Source organism: Penicillium malachiteum, assembly GCF_028827825.1.
Source record: "Penicillium malachiteum strain IBT 17515 chromosome Unknown utg000001l:1.0-8184562.0:1.0-8186909.0, whole genome shotgun sequence".
Taxonomy (NCBI): domain Eukaryota; kingdom Fungi; phylum Ascomycota; class Eurotiomycetes; order Eurotiales; family Aspergillaceae; genus Penicillium; species Penicillium malachiteum.
In genome coordinates this window covers 6178624-6196973 of record NW_026643094.1, presented here as the reverse complement: position 1 = coordinate 6196973, position 18350 = coordinate 6178624, and the positions used below count along the sequence as shown (strand labels likewise).

General features: G+C 49.2%; 8 protein-coding genes across 8 annotated transcripts; 4 read left to right on the top strand and 4 right to left on the bottom strand.

Annotated features, from left to right (window-relative positions):
• Positions 1-649: 649 nt before the first annotated feature.
• On the bottom strand, positions 650-3040 carry N7483_002314 (RIX1/PELP1 family protein; the record flags this gene model as incomplete). Its single annotated transcript, XM_057085751.1, has 2 exons — positions 650-2611; positions 2708-3040. 2 exons carry the CDS (start codon positions 3038-3040, stop codon positions 650-652), a joined length of 2295 nt encoding a protein of 764 aa, XP_056951900.1.
• A 288-nt stretch (positions 3041-3328) lies between these two features.
• Positions 3329-7088, top strand: N7483_002313 (uncharacterized protein; the record flags this gene model as incomplete). Its single annotated transcript, XM_057085750.1, has 5 exons — positions 3329-3334; positions 3435-3558; positions 3651-3974; positions 4048-4664; positions 4719-7088. 5 exons carry the CDS (start codon positions 3329-3331, stop codon positions 7086-7088), a joined length of 3441 nt encoding a protein of 1146 aa, XP_056951899.1.
• Positions 7089-7729: 641 nt separating this feature from the next.
• N7483_002312 (complex I NDUFA12 subunit family protein) lies at positions 7730-8555 on the bottom strand (the record flags this gene model as incomplete). Its single annotated transcript, XM_057085749.1, has 7 exons — positions 7730-7778; positions 7829-7966; positions 8031-8100; positions 8188-8268; positions 8327-8333; positions 8422-8442; positions 8505-8555. The coding sequence occupies 7 exons, from the start codon at positions 8553-8555 to the stop codon at positions 7730-7732; spliced, it is 417 nt and encodes a 138-aa protein (XP_056951898.1).
• Positions 8556-8749: 194 nt separating this feature from the next.
• Positions 8750-10456, top strand: N7483_002311 (CDP-diacylglycerol--glycerol-3-phosphate 3-phosphatidyltransferase; the record flags this gene model as incomplete). Its single annotated transcript, XM_057085748.1, has 3 exons — positions 8750-8989; positions 9046-9398; positions 9457-10456. The coding sequence occupies 3 exons, from the start codon at positions 8750-8752 to the stop codon at positions 10454-10456; spliced, it is 1593 nt and encodes a 530-aa protein (XP_056951897.1).
• Positions 10457-10719: 263 nt separating this feature from the next.
• Positions 10720-11469, top strand: N7483_002310 (HAD family hydrolase; the record flags this gene model as incomplete). The annotated part of the gene is made up of 1 exon (XM_057085747.1): positions 10720-11469. One exon carries the CDS (start codon positions 10720-10722, stop codon positions 11467-11469), a length of 750 nt encoding a protein of 249 aa, XP_056951896.1.
• Positions 11470-11691: 222 nt separating this feature from the next.
• Positions 11692-13208, bottom strand: N7483_002309 (ribosome biogenesis protein LTV1; the record flags this gene model as incomplete). Its single annotated transcript, XM_057085746.1, has 2 exons — positions 11692-13129; positions 13192-13208. The coding sequence occupies 2 exons, from the start codon at positions 13206-13208 to the stop codon at positions 11692-11694; spliced, it is 1455 nt and encodes a 484-aa protein (XP_056951895.1).
• Positions 13209-13609: 401 nt separating this feature from the next.
• Positions 13610-15607, top strand: N7483_002308 (ribosome biogenesis GTPase LSG1; the record flags this gene model as incomplete). Its single annotated transcript, XM_057085745.1, has 1 exon — positions 13610-15607. The coding sequence occupies one exon, from the start codon at positions 13610-13612 to the stop codon at positions 15605-15607; it is 1998 nt and encodes a 665-aa protein (XP_056951894.1).
• A 382-nt stretch (positions 15608-15989) lies between these two features.
• N7483_002307 (uncharacterized protein) lies at positions 15990-17703 on the bottom strand (the record flags this gene model as incomplete). Its single annotated transcript, XM_057085744.1, has 4 exons — positions 15990-16796; positions 16865-17077; positions 17220-17465; positions 17629-17703. The coding sequence occupies 4 exons, from the start codon at positions 17701-17703 to the stop codon at positions 15990-15992; spliced, it is 1341 nt and encodes a 446-aa protein (XP_056951893.1).
• Positions 17704-18350: the final 647 nt, after the last annotated feature.

Here is an 18350-nt window from a genome sequence, read left to right as displayed (position 1 = left end):
TATGACCGTGGCGGGCCCCGCGAGGCCTCAGGACAATCGGCATAGTGGGCTTCAGGACCTTACAACTTTCTTATACTTCTCTTCTCTCCTCTATTTCTCTTCATCAAGAAGGAAATATGAAGCCTCTGCCAGTTTTGCATAGACTCTTTTCAGTCCACATGGTTGAATACATTCCCAAGCGCAACGGCACCCTCTCTATATTCATCTACATTATCCTTCATGTCGATATTTTTATTGATGTCCATATCAAAGTCTTCTTTTATTCGTTGTTGCATATCCTTCTGACAATGACATGACTTTGACTACCACAAAACCTTTCTCCTTCCGTAATGAGTAAACAACCAGTAGTACTTGGGTACGAATACTAGTACCTAGGATCATGATGCATCTCAACCTTGGAAGCTTCCAACGTTGAAAGTTTCCAGTGCAACTTAGAACTATCAATACTAGGTAGTAGTGCTTATAACCTTTCAGTAGTAGTACATTTTGAAACATTTTACACACTTGAAGTCTCATGGACAATTTCAAGTTGGAGTATTCGAGATCATCAAAATATGCATGCATGCGGGCTGCCAGGCAGCGTGTGTACATTAACAAAGCTTTTTTAATACTATACATGTAAGTCGAGTACAAAACTTTTGATATAAATCTATCCCTCCATTGTCACATCTTCGTCGTCTTCGCTCTCAGTATCAGAATCCATGTTCACGGTAGGCAACTCATCGTCGCTTTCGTCCTCAGCCACAGGCACGACTGGGGCAGCTGATACCTGGGAGTTAGGCTGAGCCTGCTTCTCCAAACTCGATTTCTGAGCTGGATGAGATACAAAAGCAGAAACCCGAGGAGCTTGTTCCGACGAAGATGACTCTCCGAATCGGGCCTTCTTCTGCACGGTCTCCTGGGTAGACGAAGCTGTCAGGCTGGGTGTCTGAATTGTAGACTCCTCAATATAAGTCCGCTTGTGCACTGAGGGTTGATCCGCAGTCTCCGATTTTGTCGCAGAAGGTGCGGGGACTGGGGCCTTCAAGAAGTCGGTGGTTTCAGGGGCAGCTTCATACGAGTCATCGGCCATTTCATCGGCCTCTTCTTGCTCTTCTGCCTCTGCATATGCGTCGAGTTCTGGTGCAGTCATCAGCACGGGCATCCTGGGACGCACCAGAGCCTCGACCTCCATCTGGTCCGCATGGCTGCGAACCAAGAAAGGTAGAATACTGGCACCCGCAGCACGGCCCTTGATCGCTGGGAGTGGGTTCAAAACGCTAGCAAGCATGGCATCCTTGTCAGAAACAAGGATGATGGTACGGTCGATTTCAGTGCGAATTGATCCGGGGAGGAGTTCTGCTGGAGTTGACAAGAGTACAGCCTGGAGAAGAGCAGAAGCGGCATTCTCGAGTTCGGGAGACTGGGAAGAGGCCTGTGATATGCGATTCTTCTGAAGATCAGGGTTCAAGAAAGAGTCTGCATTTGTAGTTCCTTGCCCATTCTTGGTCTTAGATTTGCTGTCGGTCTGGGACTTGGATTGGGAGTTGGAGTCATTAGAGACAGGCAACAAGTCGTGGCAACAGGCGCGCAGGACATTGACAAGGGATGCCACATTCTGCTTTGTCATAGCTGGGCCATTGAGAGTAATCAAATCGCGGAGCAACTCATAAGAAGCCACACGCACGTTCCGGCTGGCCTTTTCGTTCCGGAAGACCCAAGTGATTTGTTCCAGCATGTTATGCATGACAGATGTAGTACTGGTTTCCAGAACGCTGGCCACACGAGCGAGCAAATCCATGCAGGTAACATGGATGCGAGGCAGCTCAGACCACAGCATCTCTCGCTCATCGCGGCCAATTTGGGGGTTCGCCTGGATAGCTGACTGGGTTCCTTCAGTTGAAGGGGCAGTCACGGAGGTGAGTCGCGAGGTGATATCGAGAATAGAGCCAAGTGGGAGGGCGACGGCGGATGCGGATGGCATAGCAACGAAGTTGGACAAAATGCGCAAAAGGGTGATAATCCTGTCGGCTCCGGCATGAATTCCATTCCAACCTGGAAGTCCCAGGGCATCGGATCCATCATCGGTCAGTTCCTCACTATACTTCTGTCTGGTAAAAACCAATGAGCCATCCACCGATTCCCACTGTTCTTTCACGGCGCGGAAGACATAATCCGCAGCGCGATGAATGGACAAAACTGTTGACCTGCAATCATCAGTCCAGCCCGCTCCAGCCTTATCCTTGGGTGCACATTTATGCAACGAGGCAAACAGCTGTTCCGCAATATCCATAACCGAGTCTGGGTAGTATACCGAAGAGGATCCCAGAATCTCTGTTAGCAACGATCGGAGTTGTGAAGCGAACGGACGGAAGATGGTAGGGTGGCGGGGGACCAGTTCCAAGCAAACCTGGAGTACAGTCTCCATGAACGGGGTGTTGGGCTTGGGCTTGCGGGTCGATCCCGAGGGAGACTTGACCAGTGTCGAAACCAAGTTAAGGGCAGCGGTGATGAATCCCGGAAGATGAGGGGTGGTGATCTCCCGTACCAATGTGGGGTATTGATAGGTCAGATGGAAGATGCGAGTCAAAGTAATCATAGACATCTTTCGAGTCGAGATCGGATCGGGTTTCTAGAGATAGAAGATATTAGTCCAATTGAACCGAAAGGATCCAGATCGAGACCGAAATGCATATCTCCTATCTATATTGCATAAGAATGTTCATACCGCCAAAATACCAATCAAGCTGCGAACAATTGGCTCATAACCCCGGAGGATTTCCCACTGGCCCGCCTCAACGGTGGCCTTGACAAGTACGACGGCAGTCCATCGTCCCTCGATACTGCGATCCTGCAACAAACTGGCCAGGCGGGTCTTCAGCTTGTGAATCTGCACAGTATTATCGGACTCCGCTTTTCCGCTTTTTGCTACTTGAGGAGCGGAGAGAAGCTCTGCGCAATCAGTCAAGGAAGTCGCAAGGAATGAAGCTATAGCGGGTAATTGTTCCACGGGAGTTGTAGTCAATCGATGGGTGACAGCCCGTAAAGTAGTTGTCGACATAATTCCTCTTTCACTCTCAAAGAGTAATCCTTTTTCGCTTCTTTTTTCCTTTGAACAAGAGAATGTTAAGGTGGAATTCTTATCGGGAAGTTTTTTTTTCTTGTTAGAAGCTTGGACCCACATGACTGGGCAAGAATGTGAACATTGGACCCAAACCTCGGGTAAAATTACATACCAAAGCAATACCGCAAAGGCCTCCACATCCCCTGGGCGATCATTCTCCAACCTCTCGCCCTCCATGTAATTGTCCTTCCTGCAACTTCTTCAGATTATTCCTATCCTGACATCATGGCGGTGAGTATTCTTGTCTGAAGGCTTCGAACTGTGTTGATACAGGGATCCTCGAAATCTACCCGACATGCAGCAGATCTTGTATACTGACACGCGGCGCTAGGGAGGCAATCTCGAGAAGGGACAACGCTACATCGTGGCCTTGGATCAGGCGCGGGCTCAGGGAAAATGGGAGGAGGTCCCCGAATTGATCCGAAAAGTCACCAAACACGCTCCGCAACAAACTTGTAGGTCATACGAAAGCTGGACGAGGAAGCTGTTTTCCCCCCACGTCGGTGGCTTGCGCGCTAATCCGGATATTTCTTGTCCTTGTCAACAGGCATTATTCAAACTGCGACCGCCGAATCTCGAGTGGTAGCATACATCCAACAAAAGACTACCACTGAATCTACATCCACTCCGAACTTGCCCGAATTGATCCCCGCTTTGTTGACAACGATCGAGAATAATGACGGCACCCCGCAGGAGATCCTGCAGGCTAGGGTATGCCTGGGATGGATTCACTGGACACTCAATGAACCGGCACTGGCTGCGAGTCGTCTTCCACAGGACTTTACTGCCACTATTGATAGCCTTTTAAATGAAGGGCAAGAGTTGTCCAGCTGGACTGAGGTCTGTTTAGTCAAGGGATGCTACATCAAGGGTATGTATACCTATGAGGATTTGGGTACATGTGATTCGACACAGGCAGGGGCTAAGAAGCTTGTCTCATATAGGATCTGCTCAGTCAACAGTGGCAAGCATTGATGAAACACTGGAGACCTTTGCAGCCTTGATCGCATGGCTTGGCAATGGGAAACTCACCAACAATGCCAACAGCCAATTTCTGAGCTGGTCCGAAGCTCTGCTGGGCAAGGGAGCTGTGATGGCCAGTGAGGAAGCTGGGACAGCAACTCCATACTCCGACCCTAGACATGTGGAAATCGCACTACGATTGTTCCGATTATGGTCGGTGCATCCCGCAGTCAAGGGAGGGATGAGTGCTCCCAATGCTGCATATGCGGGTGCTCCTGGTCAACCCTCTCGTACATCCATCTGGAAATCATACTATTTATTCCTCACAATTGTTCTCCAGGATGGCCTAGAATACCCACCTCCACATGATGGCGCAGGTCGTCCACAGCTTGCCAGTGAATTGCGCCGTATTGAGGGTATTTGTGAGAGTAACATCCTCCGAGAGGTCAAGTTTCCCACTGCGAGCTCTGATAATTCTCAGGTGGAGGAATGGGTAGAGCAGGTTATTGGCAATTGGGAGGTGCTGTGTGGTCCCAACTGGCATGATCAAGACCTCGGCGAGGGAGGTCAAAATGCCGTGGGCCGCAATGTTCTGGATGTAAGTATAAGCTGTTGATTATTTTTTGGAAGATTCACTAACGCAAAGATACAGATCCTGTATCGTGCCGCAACGAAAACTTACCACTCACACTTGATTCTGCGACGCCTCTTTCATGTTCATTCCGCGCTGGCAGATTTTGATCTTGCTATGCAGGCGCATGATTCCTACGTCGAGATTGTTACTGCAGCTAAGAAGCGAGCTGAAAAGTCGGCTGAATATGGAGAGCTAGAAAAGGATGAGACATTGTTACAAACTCTTTCTGAGGGCGTCACACTATTGTGCTGTCTTGGGTCGTACGAAGAGGCAGAGAAGGCAAAGAATTTGACGGAGTTGATCAAAGAGTATATTGATAAGCAAGAGACAAGTCACAGTGAGGGTCAGAGCAATGGCAAGCTCCTATCTTCGCATGGTCCTAACTGTGCCAATTCTCCAGATCTCCCTGCTGCTGTACTAGCCACGTCCTACCGCGCTATCGGAGTTGGCCTTGCCAACTGGGCTAGCTACACTCCTTTGAATGAAGCCCGGGATGAAATTCGAGGGGAAGCAATCGAGTACTTGGAAAAGAGCATCGATCCCGAATACGGACAGGATACCAACTTCCCTGCGCTGTACACCCTCGCTCTTACACTTGCCGAAAACCGAGATTTGGATGGCGCAATCGACTATGCGAAGTCCGCTCTGGCTTCTCACAACTCATCGCCGGTCACGGATGATCTCAATAAGCAACGGGACCTTGTTCCATTTTGGCATCTGCTTGCATTGCTACTAAGTGCCAAGCAGGAATTTGACATCGCAGAGCGCTCCTGCGAGGCAGCATTCGAGCATTTCCCTTCTGACATTTTCTCCAAGAGCCATCGCGAGCAGCGTCGATCATCGAGACATTCGCAAAATGGTATCAAGCGCTCCCTGGCCAGCCGTCTACAGGGTCGAGAGAAGGAGCGCATCCTCCAAACTCGTATCACACAACTTGCGTTCACCGAGGTTTTGGAAGGCCCGGAGGCTGCGGTGAACCAAAGTGAGCAGCTGCTTGGTCTCTTTGGCACCTTGTTCCAAGAGCTGGATCTCGATGAAGGACAAAAGAGGTCGGATCACCTGGTTCCCCCAAAGAGCTCTGCAGGCACAACCAAGAGCTTCCGCAGCAGTATCTTCCATAGAAACCGGGTATCCCAGCTGCCCGATCGCCGTACCGATCGCTCTGCTAGCTCTCACTCTGCAGCTCCGCCTGTTCCGTCCCTACCCAATGGCTACTCTGGCTCCGACGCCCCGGAAATCCAAGTCACAGATGAAGATTTTCATAACAGTCCCGGACTCGGTCGATCTGATTCCAAGAAGTTGAGAAAGCGTAGTTTCAGCTCACAAAGGCCCGAGCAGCCACGAGACCAAGATGCATCAGTGCCTCACGAAGACGAAGTTGGCATTGCTGTATCTGGTAACTCTACGCCTGTTCCTCGCGAAAATTCTCACTCTTCTTTTGCCAAGCAGCCCCTCCAACCAATTCCCCATAATGTCCACCACAAAATACAGCCATATCCAGTTGGTCACGAGGATCAACCCCCGCAACAGGACGTTCGGCTCCCTGCCGCTCAAAGATTTGATTCTCCCACCAGTGCAAACACCAAATTTTCCGTTATACAATCCAAAAAGCACGCACTTGCACTTTTAGTGAAGATCTGGCTTATAATCGCGGGTCTGTATCGTCGAGCATCCCTATTCGATGATGCGCGCGAAGCCTGTGAAGAGGCTCTGAAGCAGACTGCCCGAATGGAGGCCCTAGCCTCTACCGAGGAGTCATCGGCTCGTCACTTCAGCAAGCGAGGTTGGACTGCTGCCAAGAGCCCCGAAGAACTCTGGGCAGATGTATATGCCGAGGAGGGTCTTCTATGCCAGGCTCAGGACAAGCCTCACCAAGCCATGAAATACTACGAAGATGCCCTTCTGCGTCATCCTGAGCATCCGATAGCAACTATCGGGTTGGCAAACCTTCTCCTGGATATCTGGGACCAGAAGCTTGCTCCTGAATCAACAAAGACGGATGTGGATATCAACATTTCCCGTCTGTCCTTGCTATCTGACAGTGCCAAGCTGAAGTCAGCCCGTGCCATTTCGGCTGATGAGCTGAAGCATCCTGAGGCGGCTGAGATCCCATTGCCAGTCTCAGTGTCTAACTCCCCTCACGAAGTCGACCCGAAGCACTTGCATCGCCTTGCAGCTCGTGACCGTGCGTATGGGCTGTTGTCAGTGCTCACCAAGCTTGGTAGCTCATGGGACAACTCCGAGGCCTGGTACGCGCTTTCTCGCGCCTACGAGGCTGGTGAACAAACTGAGAAGCTGAAGGAAGTTCTGTGGTGGTGTATTGAGTTAGAAGACCGTCGACCAATTCGACATTGGTCTAATATCGGGTCTGGGTTATATGTGCTTTAAGGAACTAACAAAAGGACGGACATGTTTCACTAATTTATTCTTGTATCTAGTTGGTTTTCTCTTTCTCCTGACTGTTCACGCTTGATTCCCCTGTTTTCATCTTCAAGAACCTGATATACCATGTCCTCACTTTGGAGTGGGGACTGAGAATGGACTGGGCATGTTTCATCGAGCGTTCTTCCTTTTATTTCAGTTTTTGATCTGAGCATTTATTGGAAATGGAAAATCGAGTTCTCTTCTATTAGCCCGAGGTGCATGGAAATAATCACTTGCGTTTCCAAAGTTTTTTCGAAGAATATTTTTTAGTAGTCCTAGGCTCATGGCAATAATCACTCGTTTGAAAAGTTATTTTAGTCTCTGAAAATTTTCTTAGCCCTAAAGCCTATATCAACAACCACTGGCACACATTTGTTGGAGAATACATGTATTCCTTGCTCTGGGCCAAAATATTTCTACTCATACTTCTAAGTTGAAATCCAAGAAACCTTAAGACGGATCTTTCATGAAAAGCACGAATAGCACAACTTTATGTACAGTCCTCCCAAGCCCAATGCTTGACTTTGAGGGTTTATAAAACGAAACGAAACTAGCGTAAGAGTGCAAAGCTTGTATTTATTTTGCTAGCTCCTGGCCAAGTGGATTTACCGGGGAGCGGCAACAGGATTCCAAGCAGAGTACTTGGGGCGGGTGCTATAGAAAGGTTAGTTGATAATTGCAAGTATAAAGCTGTAGGTACATACGTCGAGTAGGTTCGGAAAGCAGCGCGAGTCTGAGTAAGGTTGGGGCGGTGCTCAGGGACCTCGTAGTGACGCAAACCAGGCTGCAGGACCTTGTCGGCAGTGGGGGGAGCATCGACCATGTAGGAGATCCACGCGTGCCTGTATTTTGATTAGCTTAACAGCACTGAGCCGGAGCATTAAGCTTTGAAATCCATGAACTCACCAGCCAGGCTCAACTTGACAGGGCTGGAACTCGGGCCACTTGGTCTTGTAGTCGACCCATCGTGTGCGGACTGTGCGGATAAGATAATCCTGAATCAGCACCATGCTTCCAACTTTCCTCTATGCTGGCTCGGGCCCCGATTTAAAGTGTCTCTTACGGGGAAGCTCCTCCTCCATGTTCTCGTAGTACTTGTTGCCCCAGCGGTCAGTTCCGATCAGAGTTCCGGCTTTGGTATCACCTGTAATGAAGTCAGTTAGAGATGCACCACCTATGCCATGGCCGGGGAGATGACATACCGATGTTCTATTTGAAACAACAAATAGTGAGCTGGTGTTAGTCTTTCTGCTGTTTCTGTTGCCATATCTCGAGTCTCCGCGGTTGAGGTTCATACCTGCATCTGGTGGGCATATTCCTTTATAACAAGTTAGCACCTCGAGATCCTTCAAGTGAGTCAGAGACGAGCGGATAACAAACCTTGAGGCCAATGCGGCGCAAATTGCGCAGTGTCCGCAGAACGGTCGACATAGTGACGGTGCAATTGAGGGAGGAACAAATGCGTAATCCCAGTGTCGTGAGTCGTCGCGAGGTTGAAGCGAATTGAGGTCGGGATGTTTGCACTGTTTGCACTATCGGTAGCTGTGCCTTCCCGATTCAGATACTCGGACATTCCCTCTTGGGAACTCTCTATATAACTTCAATTCTTCTTCCTTCTCTTCATCATGTTCGGTCGCATTGGGGGTCAAGCACTCCGCTGTGCTTCTCGTCGCCCTGCTGTGCGCCGTAAGCTCTGCGGTCGCAAGTTCTCTGCCCAGTCGGCGGCTAATGCACCCGCTGCTTCGGGATCGTCACCTCTCGGAGCCATCACGGTCGAACTGGATCGCATTGCACCGCGATTTGAGATTTCTGCCTCGCAGGTGAAGATTCTGGACTCACCGGCTAATTTCTACTCAACTCTCAAGGTTGGTAACTTGATTCTCCCCAAAAATGATCCTCAATTGACCAGAACTGTCTATAGCACAAAATCCGCAATGCCCGGAGGCGCGTTTACCTGTCGACGTTATACATTGGCAAGACAGAATACGAATTAATTGATACACTGGCGGATGCTTTGCGCGAAAACCCGGATCTCAAAGTATCCGTCCTGACGGATGCACTACGCGGTACTCGAGAAACCCCCAATCCGTCGTGCGCTTCATTGCTGTGCTCCTTGGTGGATGAGTTCGGTCCTGAACGAGTGGATATTCGGATGTTCCATACTCCCAACTTAACTGGCCTACGAAAGAAATATGTTCCTCGTCGAATCAATGAGGGCTGGGGCTTGCAGCATATGAAGCTCTATGGGATTGATGACGAGATCATCATTTCAGGGTAAGATTTACCTCTTATAGTCCTACTTAATGAGTCCCTATTCTCATACTTTATGCAGAGCAAACTTGTCTGATGACTATTTCACCAACCGTCTGGATCGATACCACGTATTCGACTCCAAGGCTCTGACCGATTACTACGCTCGCATTCACCATGCCATTTGCAGTTTGAGCTTCCGGGTCTTACCAGACCCTCTCAACAAGTCTGCCTACCTTCTAGAATGGCCCACATCTAATGGAGCCCCATCACCATTAGACGATACCAAAGCATTCATCGAGTATACATCGAATTTCCTCGGTCCCCTCATCCAAGCTCCCAACAACAAACCCGTCCTTCCCTCTACCACAAGTCAAACATTTGTCTACCCCGTGGCTCAATTCACGCCCCTCCTCAAGCCCGACACCTCTACCGAATTTCCAGCTGTGACCAGCATTCTCCGTCTACTATCTGAATCGTCCGCATTTGCTGGAGCCCGTTGGCTCTTCACAGCAGGATACTTCAACATCCACCCCGTCCTTTCTTCACTCCTGATAGCCAGTACATCAACCGACTCCAATGCGCCGTCCACCACACAAGGCACGGTTCTTACTGCCTCGCCCTGGGCCAATGGGTTCTATGGTTCACCGGGAGTCTCAGGTATGCTACCAGCGGCCTATACCCATCTATCTGCCCGATTTCTTGACCGGGTTGCCGCTGCCCAGGCGACAAATTCCATCCAGCTAAAGGAATGGCGCCGAGGTACTGTCGGAACACCGGATGGATGGACCTACCACGCCAAGGGTCTTTGGGTCACATTGCCACACGAAGAGCACCCTAGTCTCACATTCGTTGGTAGCAGTAACTACACGAAACGGAGTTACAGTCTGGACATTGAGGTTGGTGCGCTGGTCGTCACAGATGACCAGGAGCTCAAGCGCAAACTCGGCGAGGAGACTGAGTGGCTGCAGAAGGACTCCAAATTCATCTCGCGCGAGGACTTAATGCTCACAGAGCGACGCGTAGGCTGGAATGTCCGATTGGCAATGTGGATTGTTGAAAAAGTGGGTGGTGCTCTTTAGGGCATCTTGTAAATTAAACTTGTATTTGTATATACTGCATTGTCTAGATCTGAGGGAATACCTCATTGTATTTATAGATATCTTGCATGTGAGGATCTTGGCTATCACGCCATTCTCTTTGCAAATGAATGTCACATATTCTGAGTCATGAACCACCTTCAACTTCAAGTTGAAGTTAAGTGCTCACTACTACAACTCCAGAGCTGTCCATTTTGAAGTCTGGATTCTCATATTCTTGCTTGACATTTAAGTTTTCACGAAACATGCTCGATCCAAGTCTCAAATCAACACTGCTTTCCAAGAAATGGTTCGGCTTTGACCTAGACGACACACTCCACAAATTCCGCAAAGCCTCGTCACAAGCTTCAGAAAGCGTATTTGAAGCCCTTCATACCGATCATGGCATCAATATCGATACTTTGAGATCTACATATGCAAACGTATTACGCACATCCACCGCAAACGCGTTCACAGATGGTCGAAGCTCCACGGAGTATCGTCGGGAGCGATTTACTCGGATTCTGCAAGCGCACGCTGCTATCAATGTTGAAAAGACTAACATTGATTCATTGCTCGGTATTTACAAGTCTTCCTTGCAGTCAAGTTTGACCTTGAAACCTGGTGTTGTAGAGTTGTTTCGAAGTTTGCGACAGCTTGGAAAGAATATCATCGTGGTTACTGAGGGTCCAGCTGATGCTCAAGAATGGACGGTCCGAGAACTGGGCATAGACTCTTATGTCGGTATTCTGGTCACTACGAATGAAATTGGGAAGTCAAAAGTAGATGGCTTGTTTGGTGTTGTGTTAGAGAGATATGGAATTGATGCTGAGGAAATTGTTTACTTTGGGGACAATGAGGTGCGGGATGTAAGGGCTGCCTTACAGAGTGGCATATTGGCGATTCTTTATGATGAAAAGAGACTCGAACACTCGGTGGAAGATTCAACCCTTGATGTTGTTAGAGTTAGCTCTTGGAGAGATTTGCAAGATATACTACTATTGAATGATGGTTGATAAGTATCGAGGATTGAATATTCTGGCAAAATATCACTTTTAATCTAAGAAATTTGAAGATATACCAACCCCGACATACATGCATGAACAGGGTACTGACCATGGAGGAATAGAACCAGAAAATGAAGAGAAAAAATAAACCAAACGCCGTATCATGATTTGTAGATCCATTCAGTGTCGTATCATGGTGCAATGCAAAAAGACAACAATGCTGGGCCTTGCTTAAGCTCGTCCGGGAACCTTGGGGCTGTTCGAAAACCGAGCCGGACCAAGACCTGAGCGAACCTCATCAAGCATACGAATACCAATCGCTTCGTTTCCGTGCTTTCCACGCTTGTACTTGACTCCCTTTCGCTTGACTTGGGAACCTGTGTTGCCATCCCAGCCTGCTAAAAAGTCATCCATGACATTGTGGAAATCGCTGCGAGAAACAGCTCCTCCATTGGCATCAACCAGACTAGGTGCCTGAGAAGAGGCAGTAGACATGCCAGTCATTCCAGTCATACCGGTCATACCAGTCATGCCACTAACCATGGACATGCTGTCGTCATATTCATCCTCTTCATCCAGGGAGTATAATTGCTCAACCTTATCGAATCGGTCATCCAGAAGTCGGTGACCCTCTGTGCGGGCCAAAGCGGAGGATGTCATCGAGTAGTTAGAGGGGTTGGTCAAAGCACCCTTGCGCTTCTTGCGTCGGATGGGTGTGCCGCCAACAGTGAATGCAGTAGAAGCAAGAGTATGTTGCTCAGAGGGCGCAATGGTGGGGGCAGCCGGCGCGGGGGCCTTGCCCGCCTTAGCATCCTTCTTGAACTTGGCGAACTCTTGCATCCAATTTTGGTCTGTGGGGTGCATATCCGGAGCAGGCACGTCATGCTCAGGCATTTCACCGGGCGCAAGATCTTTGTTTAATTCTGACGCATCCTCATCAACGTGGGCGTCAGAAGTATCTCTCTGCACAGGCGCCTTCTCAGTCGCATCCGACTCCCATCCCTCATCTTCGTCGTCGTGGTCGAATAAGCTATCCTCAAAGTCGCCTTGATCAACTTCCTCGGCATTGGCGGTCAATTCACCGAATATGTCATCATCCTCGTCGTCAACGTATGCCTCGTCCTCAAGAGCCTCCAAAGCCTCACGAAGACGCGGATCCATATCAGGCTGGAAACCGGCAATCGCATCGGGGATGTTCTGCTGGTCCTGGTATGTGGGCTTCCGGGAGAAAGCTGTGTAGTTTGAGCGCATATCTCCATATTCACTGGCACCATAAGCGCTTTGCGAATCGTCCAAAGAAACCTGGCGCAAGGCATCTTCCAACTTCAACCCCTTGGACTTGGCCTTCTCAGCCTTGGCCTCCACGAAGTAAGCGTCTCCGCTGCCAGTCCCTAGCTCACGCAAATGTTGCATGTAGTCATATCCGGAGTCATCGTAGTAGATGCCATAGTTGGCAGCCTCGCCCTCATTACGGCGAACACTATCCTTGCTGAATTCGCTCTGAAGGTCGTTAAGGTTTCGGATAGGCTTGGATGAAGCAGTGGATGGCCCAGGGGGGGCCAGGGGCAGGTCCGCGAACTTGGTGTAGAACTCGATCGTCCGCTTCGGGGTCGTGGATTTGCGGGTCTTTTTGAGACCGGTGAAAGAGCTGGAATGTGCTCGCGTTCTTCTTGTCACTAGAATGGGGGGGTCAGTCTTGGATTTCAAGTTAGAGTTTCGAGTACAACTCACATCCACTGCTTCGGCATGATGGCTGATTTATGCGACGATGCGATGAGTAGAGTAGTATATCGACTTGATCAAAAAAAGCGAAAAAGTGGGATTGATAGGGTCACGTGCTCCTTATCGGTGCCCGAACCCCTCGGGTCCTCAGTGTGGCGAATGCAGATATTTCACGATATTAAGTGATATTTCTTGACGAGAAACGGATATAAATCTTTAATAATTTGTAAAAAATTATTCTACAGGTAATCGAAGTCTTTTCATGTAAACATACCTATATTGATCTTATGTATTTGTAAAATTGAAAATTTTCGACCTTGCTGAGTCAGCTATCTTATCCGTGGGATCCAAAAGATTTCCTTTTTCAAGCGGGGTTTGATTTCCTACACACTACATTCCAACACCAACTGATTCATACATATTCATCATGGTGTTGGCTAAATCCAAAAATTCCGTGGGGCTGGGTAACAGCCTCATGAACGATCGTTTCGGAAAGGGAAAAGCTTCGAGAGAGAAGAAGGCCTCGCACAACAATGCCATTGCGCGAAAGAACATGGAGGGCGAGACCTACATTACAAATGCCGCAACAGAAGCCTCATGGGTGAAGATGCGCTCGATCACTGAGCAAGCTGCCCTCGATGAGTTCCTTAGCACCGCCGAGTTGGCCGGTACCGACTTTACCGCCGAGAAGATCAACAACGTCAAAATTATCCATTCCGACCAGAAAAACCCCTACCTCCTGTCCGCCTCGGAGGAAAAGAAAACTGTGAAGAAGCACCAGCAGAACAAGGGTCGTTTGACTGTTCCCCGTCGGCCGAAGTGGGATTCTACGACTACACCACAACAGTTGGAGCAGATGGAGCGAGAGAGTCTGTTGGACTGGCGACGTGGACTGGCGGAACTTCAGGAGTTCAATGATCTGTTGATGACTCCGTTCGAGCGTAACTTGGAAGTTTGGCGTCAGTTGTGGCGTGTTATTGAGCGATCCGATCTCGTTGTGCAGATTGTCGATGCTCGAAACCCGCTTCAGTTCCGTTCGGAGGATTTGGAGAACTACGTTAAGGAGATTGATCCGCGCAAGAAGAACTTGCTGTTGGTCAACAAGGCTGATATGTTGACCCTCCAGCAACGTGAGGCCTGGGCTGAGTACTTCGAGAGGAACAACATCAACTTCCGTTTCTTCTCGGCTCATCTGGCTAAGGAGAAAATCGAGGCTGAGATGCTCGGCGAGTCAGAGTCTGATAGCGAGGCTGATGAATTGGCCGAGTCTACCAAGAAGATGGGTGTCAACGATGAGGAGGAATCCCAGGAGGCCGAAGAGGAAGTCGATGAAGAGCACCTGGCTAAGCTTGCTGATCCTGACCGTTCATTGGGTCCTCACATCCTGGACGTTGATGAGCTGGAAGCACTTTTCCTCGCAAACGCCCCAGAATTGCTCTCCGAGCTTGAAGACTCTGAGCACAAATCCAAGGCAAAGACCACTATTGGTTTAGTCGGTTACCCTAACGTGGGTAAGTCCAGCACAATTAACGCTCTTCTGGGTGCCAAGAAGGTGTCTGTGTCTGCCACTCCCGGTAAGACCAAGCACTTCCAGACCCTGTACCTCTCTCCGGAGATCATGCTCTGTGATTGTCCCGGTCTGGTTTTCCCCAACTTCGCTACTACTAAGGCCGACTTGGTCGTGAACGGTGTGCTGCCCATTGACCAGCAGCGTGAGTTCACTGGTCCTGCCGGTATCGTCGCTCACCGTATCCCCAAGCACTTCTTGGAGAATGTCTACGGTGTGAAGATTAAGACTCGTCCGATTGAGGAGGGTGGCACTGGTATCCCTACAGCTAGTGAGGTTCTTCGTGCCTACGCCCGTGCTCGTGGTTTCTCAACCCAGGGTCTCGGTCAGCCCGATGAGTCTCGTGCCGCTCGTTACGTTCTGAAGGACTACGTGAACGGAAAGATTCTTTACGTTCACCCTCCTCCTGTTGCAGAGGGCGAGGAACCCATCGACCCGAACGCCTTCAACCACGAGCTTTACGATCTCGCTCATCTTCCCGCGAGGCGCCAGGCTATCCTTGCGAATAAAATCGTCGATCTCGATGACCCTAACTCCGATATTTCTTCCATCCTCTCCAGGGATGCTGCTGGTGAGCTGCCTGGTGCCCGCTCCCGTAATATCGACAGTGGTTTCTTTGGTACAGCGACTGGTCCTTCCGCCGGCCGTATGACATTGCCATTTAACGCCAAGAACACCGCACAAGGCCAGCAGATCCGCCAAAATCTTACAGGTCGCAAGGAGCGTATGATGATTGCCTTGGAACGTGGTGTTGATGTCTCTGAAGTCCGGAGTGCGGGCTCCAAGAAGCATTTCAAGGGCAACAAGAAGCGCGCTAAGGCCCACCGCAACGTCCCAGTCGACGACGACCATTATTAAAAGTGCTTTTTTTTTGTTGGTGGACTGAATTGAAGATTAGTCTTTGGTTTTGATTCCCCTTTTTCATGTAGCTATGTTTTTCTCATTTTACGTTTGTCCATGTATGCACGATATCGATGATGGGGGAAGGGCCTGATGATAACCGGCTTTCTATATGGATGTTGCATGCGGTTGACTTGAATCTAGACATTTGCAGGCGTTGGGTTTATCACGAATTCAATTGATCTTATACCAGATTTACATCATTTGAAAATATTCATGATATCTCTTAAATTTTTCATTCTTCAAGGTCAAGCATGTCGTAAAGGAATCTCAATATAACCACAACTTAAATATGCAGTATCAGTATACTATAAAAACCATAATATCCTCAATCCAACGTCTAAAGATGACTCTTTGCCTTGAATCCAGCAGCAATAAGTAAACGATCCGACTCCTGTTGCTGCCACTTCAACTTAGCAGTAACAGCATCCTTCCGAGAGCGGTTCTCTCTGCGACCAAGCTGCTGCAAGTGCACCTCATCCGGACCATCAGCAATACGCAATGTCCGGATACCAGCCCACAGGTACGCAAGTGGTGTATCCTGACACACACCAGCAGCACCATATGCCTGGACAGCGCGATCGATAACGGCGAGTGCACTCTGCGGAACAAGAACCTTCGCCTGGGCGATCTCCTTCAGCGCAGACTTCGCATCACCCTGATCAATCTTGATCGCTGCGTTCAAAACAATCAAACGCGCGGAATCAACCTCAATCCGAGACTTAGCAATCCATTCCAGAATGACACCGTGTGCGGATAAGGGTTGTCCGAAGGTCTTCTTGCGTTCGTCGTTCACGCGTGCAATAAGCCACTCCAGAGCCTTTTCGGCGGCACCAATGGTGCGCATAGCATGGTGAATACGACCTGGTCCAAGACGACCCTGGATAATTTCAAAGCCGCGGCCTTCGCCGAGAACCATGTTAGAGGCTGGGACGCGAACATCCTTGAAGCTGATGTGTCCGTGACCGTGAGGGGCGTCGTCATAGCCGTAGACGTGGAGCATACGGTGGATAGTGATTCCGGGAAGACCGGCTGGGACGAGAATGACAGATTGCTGCTTGTATGTGTCTTTGTTGGATGGGTCGGTCTTGCCCATTACCAAGTAGATCTTGCAGCGGGGGTCACCAGCACCAGAGGACCACCATTTCTGAAGAAACTTAGTTAGTTGATATCCTATAGATACTTTGGGATAGCAGAATATAGGTAAAAACGTACCGAGCCATTCAGAACATACTCGTTTCCTTCGCGACGGATGTTCAATTCAATGTTGGTCGCATCACTTGATGCAACGTCGGGTTCGGTCATCAGGAACGCAGATCGAATCTTACCCTCCAGCAGGGGAGCCAGCCACTGCTGCTTCTGGGCATCGTTTCCATATTTAGCCAGCACCTCCATGTTACCCGTATCGGGAGCAGCATTGTTAGTAGCCTGTCATCGGTCAGCCCATATACATGTTAAAGTTTCCCAGCAATTATATCGCCATTGTGCCAGCAGATAAACCAGTTATCCGCAAGACACCTAGTAGTACACTCCCACTGGCGACTATAGCCAGAAAGATACAACAACGTACCTCTGAAGCAATCTTGCTCTTCCCCAGTAACTCCGCCATCAATCCATATTCAAGGTTGGTATACCCAGCACCCTGAGTGAAATGACTCTTGGACAGGAACATATTCCAAAGACCCAGTTTCTTAGCCTTGTCCTTCAGCTGCTCCATAACAGCGGGTGTGGTATTCCATCGCTTCTCTCCTTCACCGAGCTGAGCGGAGAAGACAGCTTCGGCGGGGACGCAGTCTTTCTCGACGAATTCCTCGACCTATGCAGCATAAATAATAAGCGTTCCATCCTGAAGCAAATATCTTAAATTCGAATATTGAATTCAACTCGCGTGTTTGGCAGGGACATGTCATTGCGCGTCGTGGGAAGGGACTAAAGCCAGGTGATGTAGCATCACGAATGCGGTAGAGAGCTCCACATACCAAGTCCAAGGTCTTCTTAGCCCGATCGCTAACAAAGGGCTGAGCGATGGGTGGGATACGAGTAGATGCAGACATTGTGAATGAGATAATAGAGGAATCCAGATCAGGGATAATCTGGGGATAGAAAGTAAAGGCAGAAGAGGTCGAATATAAGTTGGGGCGCTCAGTAATTGCGGAGTAGTGGAGAAGCCGAGCGGCGGGTTTTTTGCCTCGGCCCAGTCTCACTAAGTATGTGTGTGGCACCACCATTAATCATGAAATCTACCCAAGGTACTATTATAGATATTGTGGAGATACAAGAGATATTGTAACCATGCTATAAGCTCGGTTGATCTAGACTTCTTCGGTCGGAGTCTATGTGTTAGATAGGGAGAAGTTGGGCTGTATTCTACCTCGGCCAAATGTCCGATCCGGTGGAACTTAAGATGAATACCTTAGGTATGGGGGCTACAAATTAATCATATCAGATTGACTGACTTAGATAGTACTAAATTATACCAGTATTAGTATGTAGAGACACTTGAACAGGCTGAAGCAATGTCCAATTAATCCTATTCCTATTCCTGTCCTGTTGGACTACCAGATGAGTCCCCAAACCCCCAAACCAAAGAAAATAAAGAAATAATAGCACACGGAAGAAGACATTGCGGTCATGAAAGAAAAGGAGCGAAAATAGGAGAACCAATGAGTCCACCGAGAAATGCAGTAACCACCATTATCAC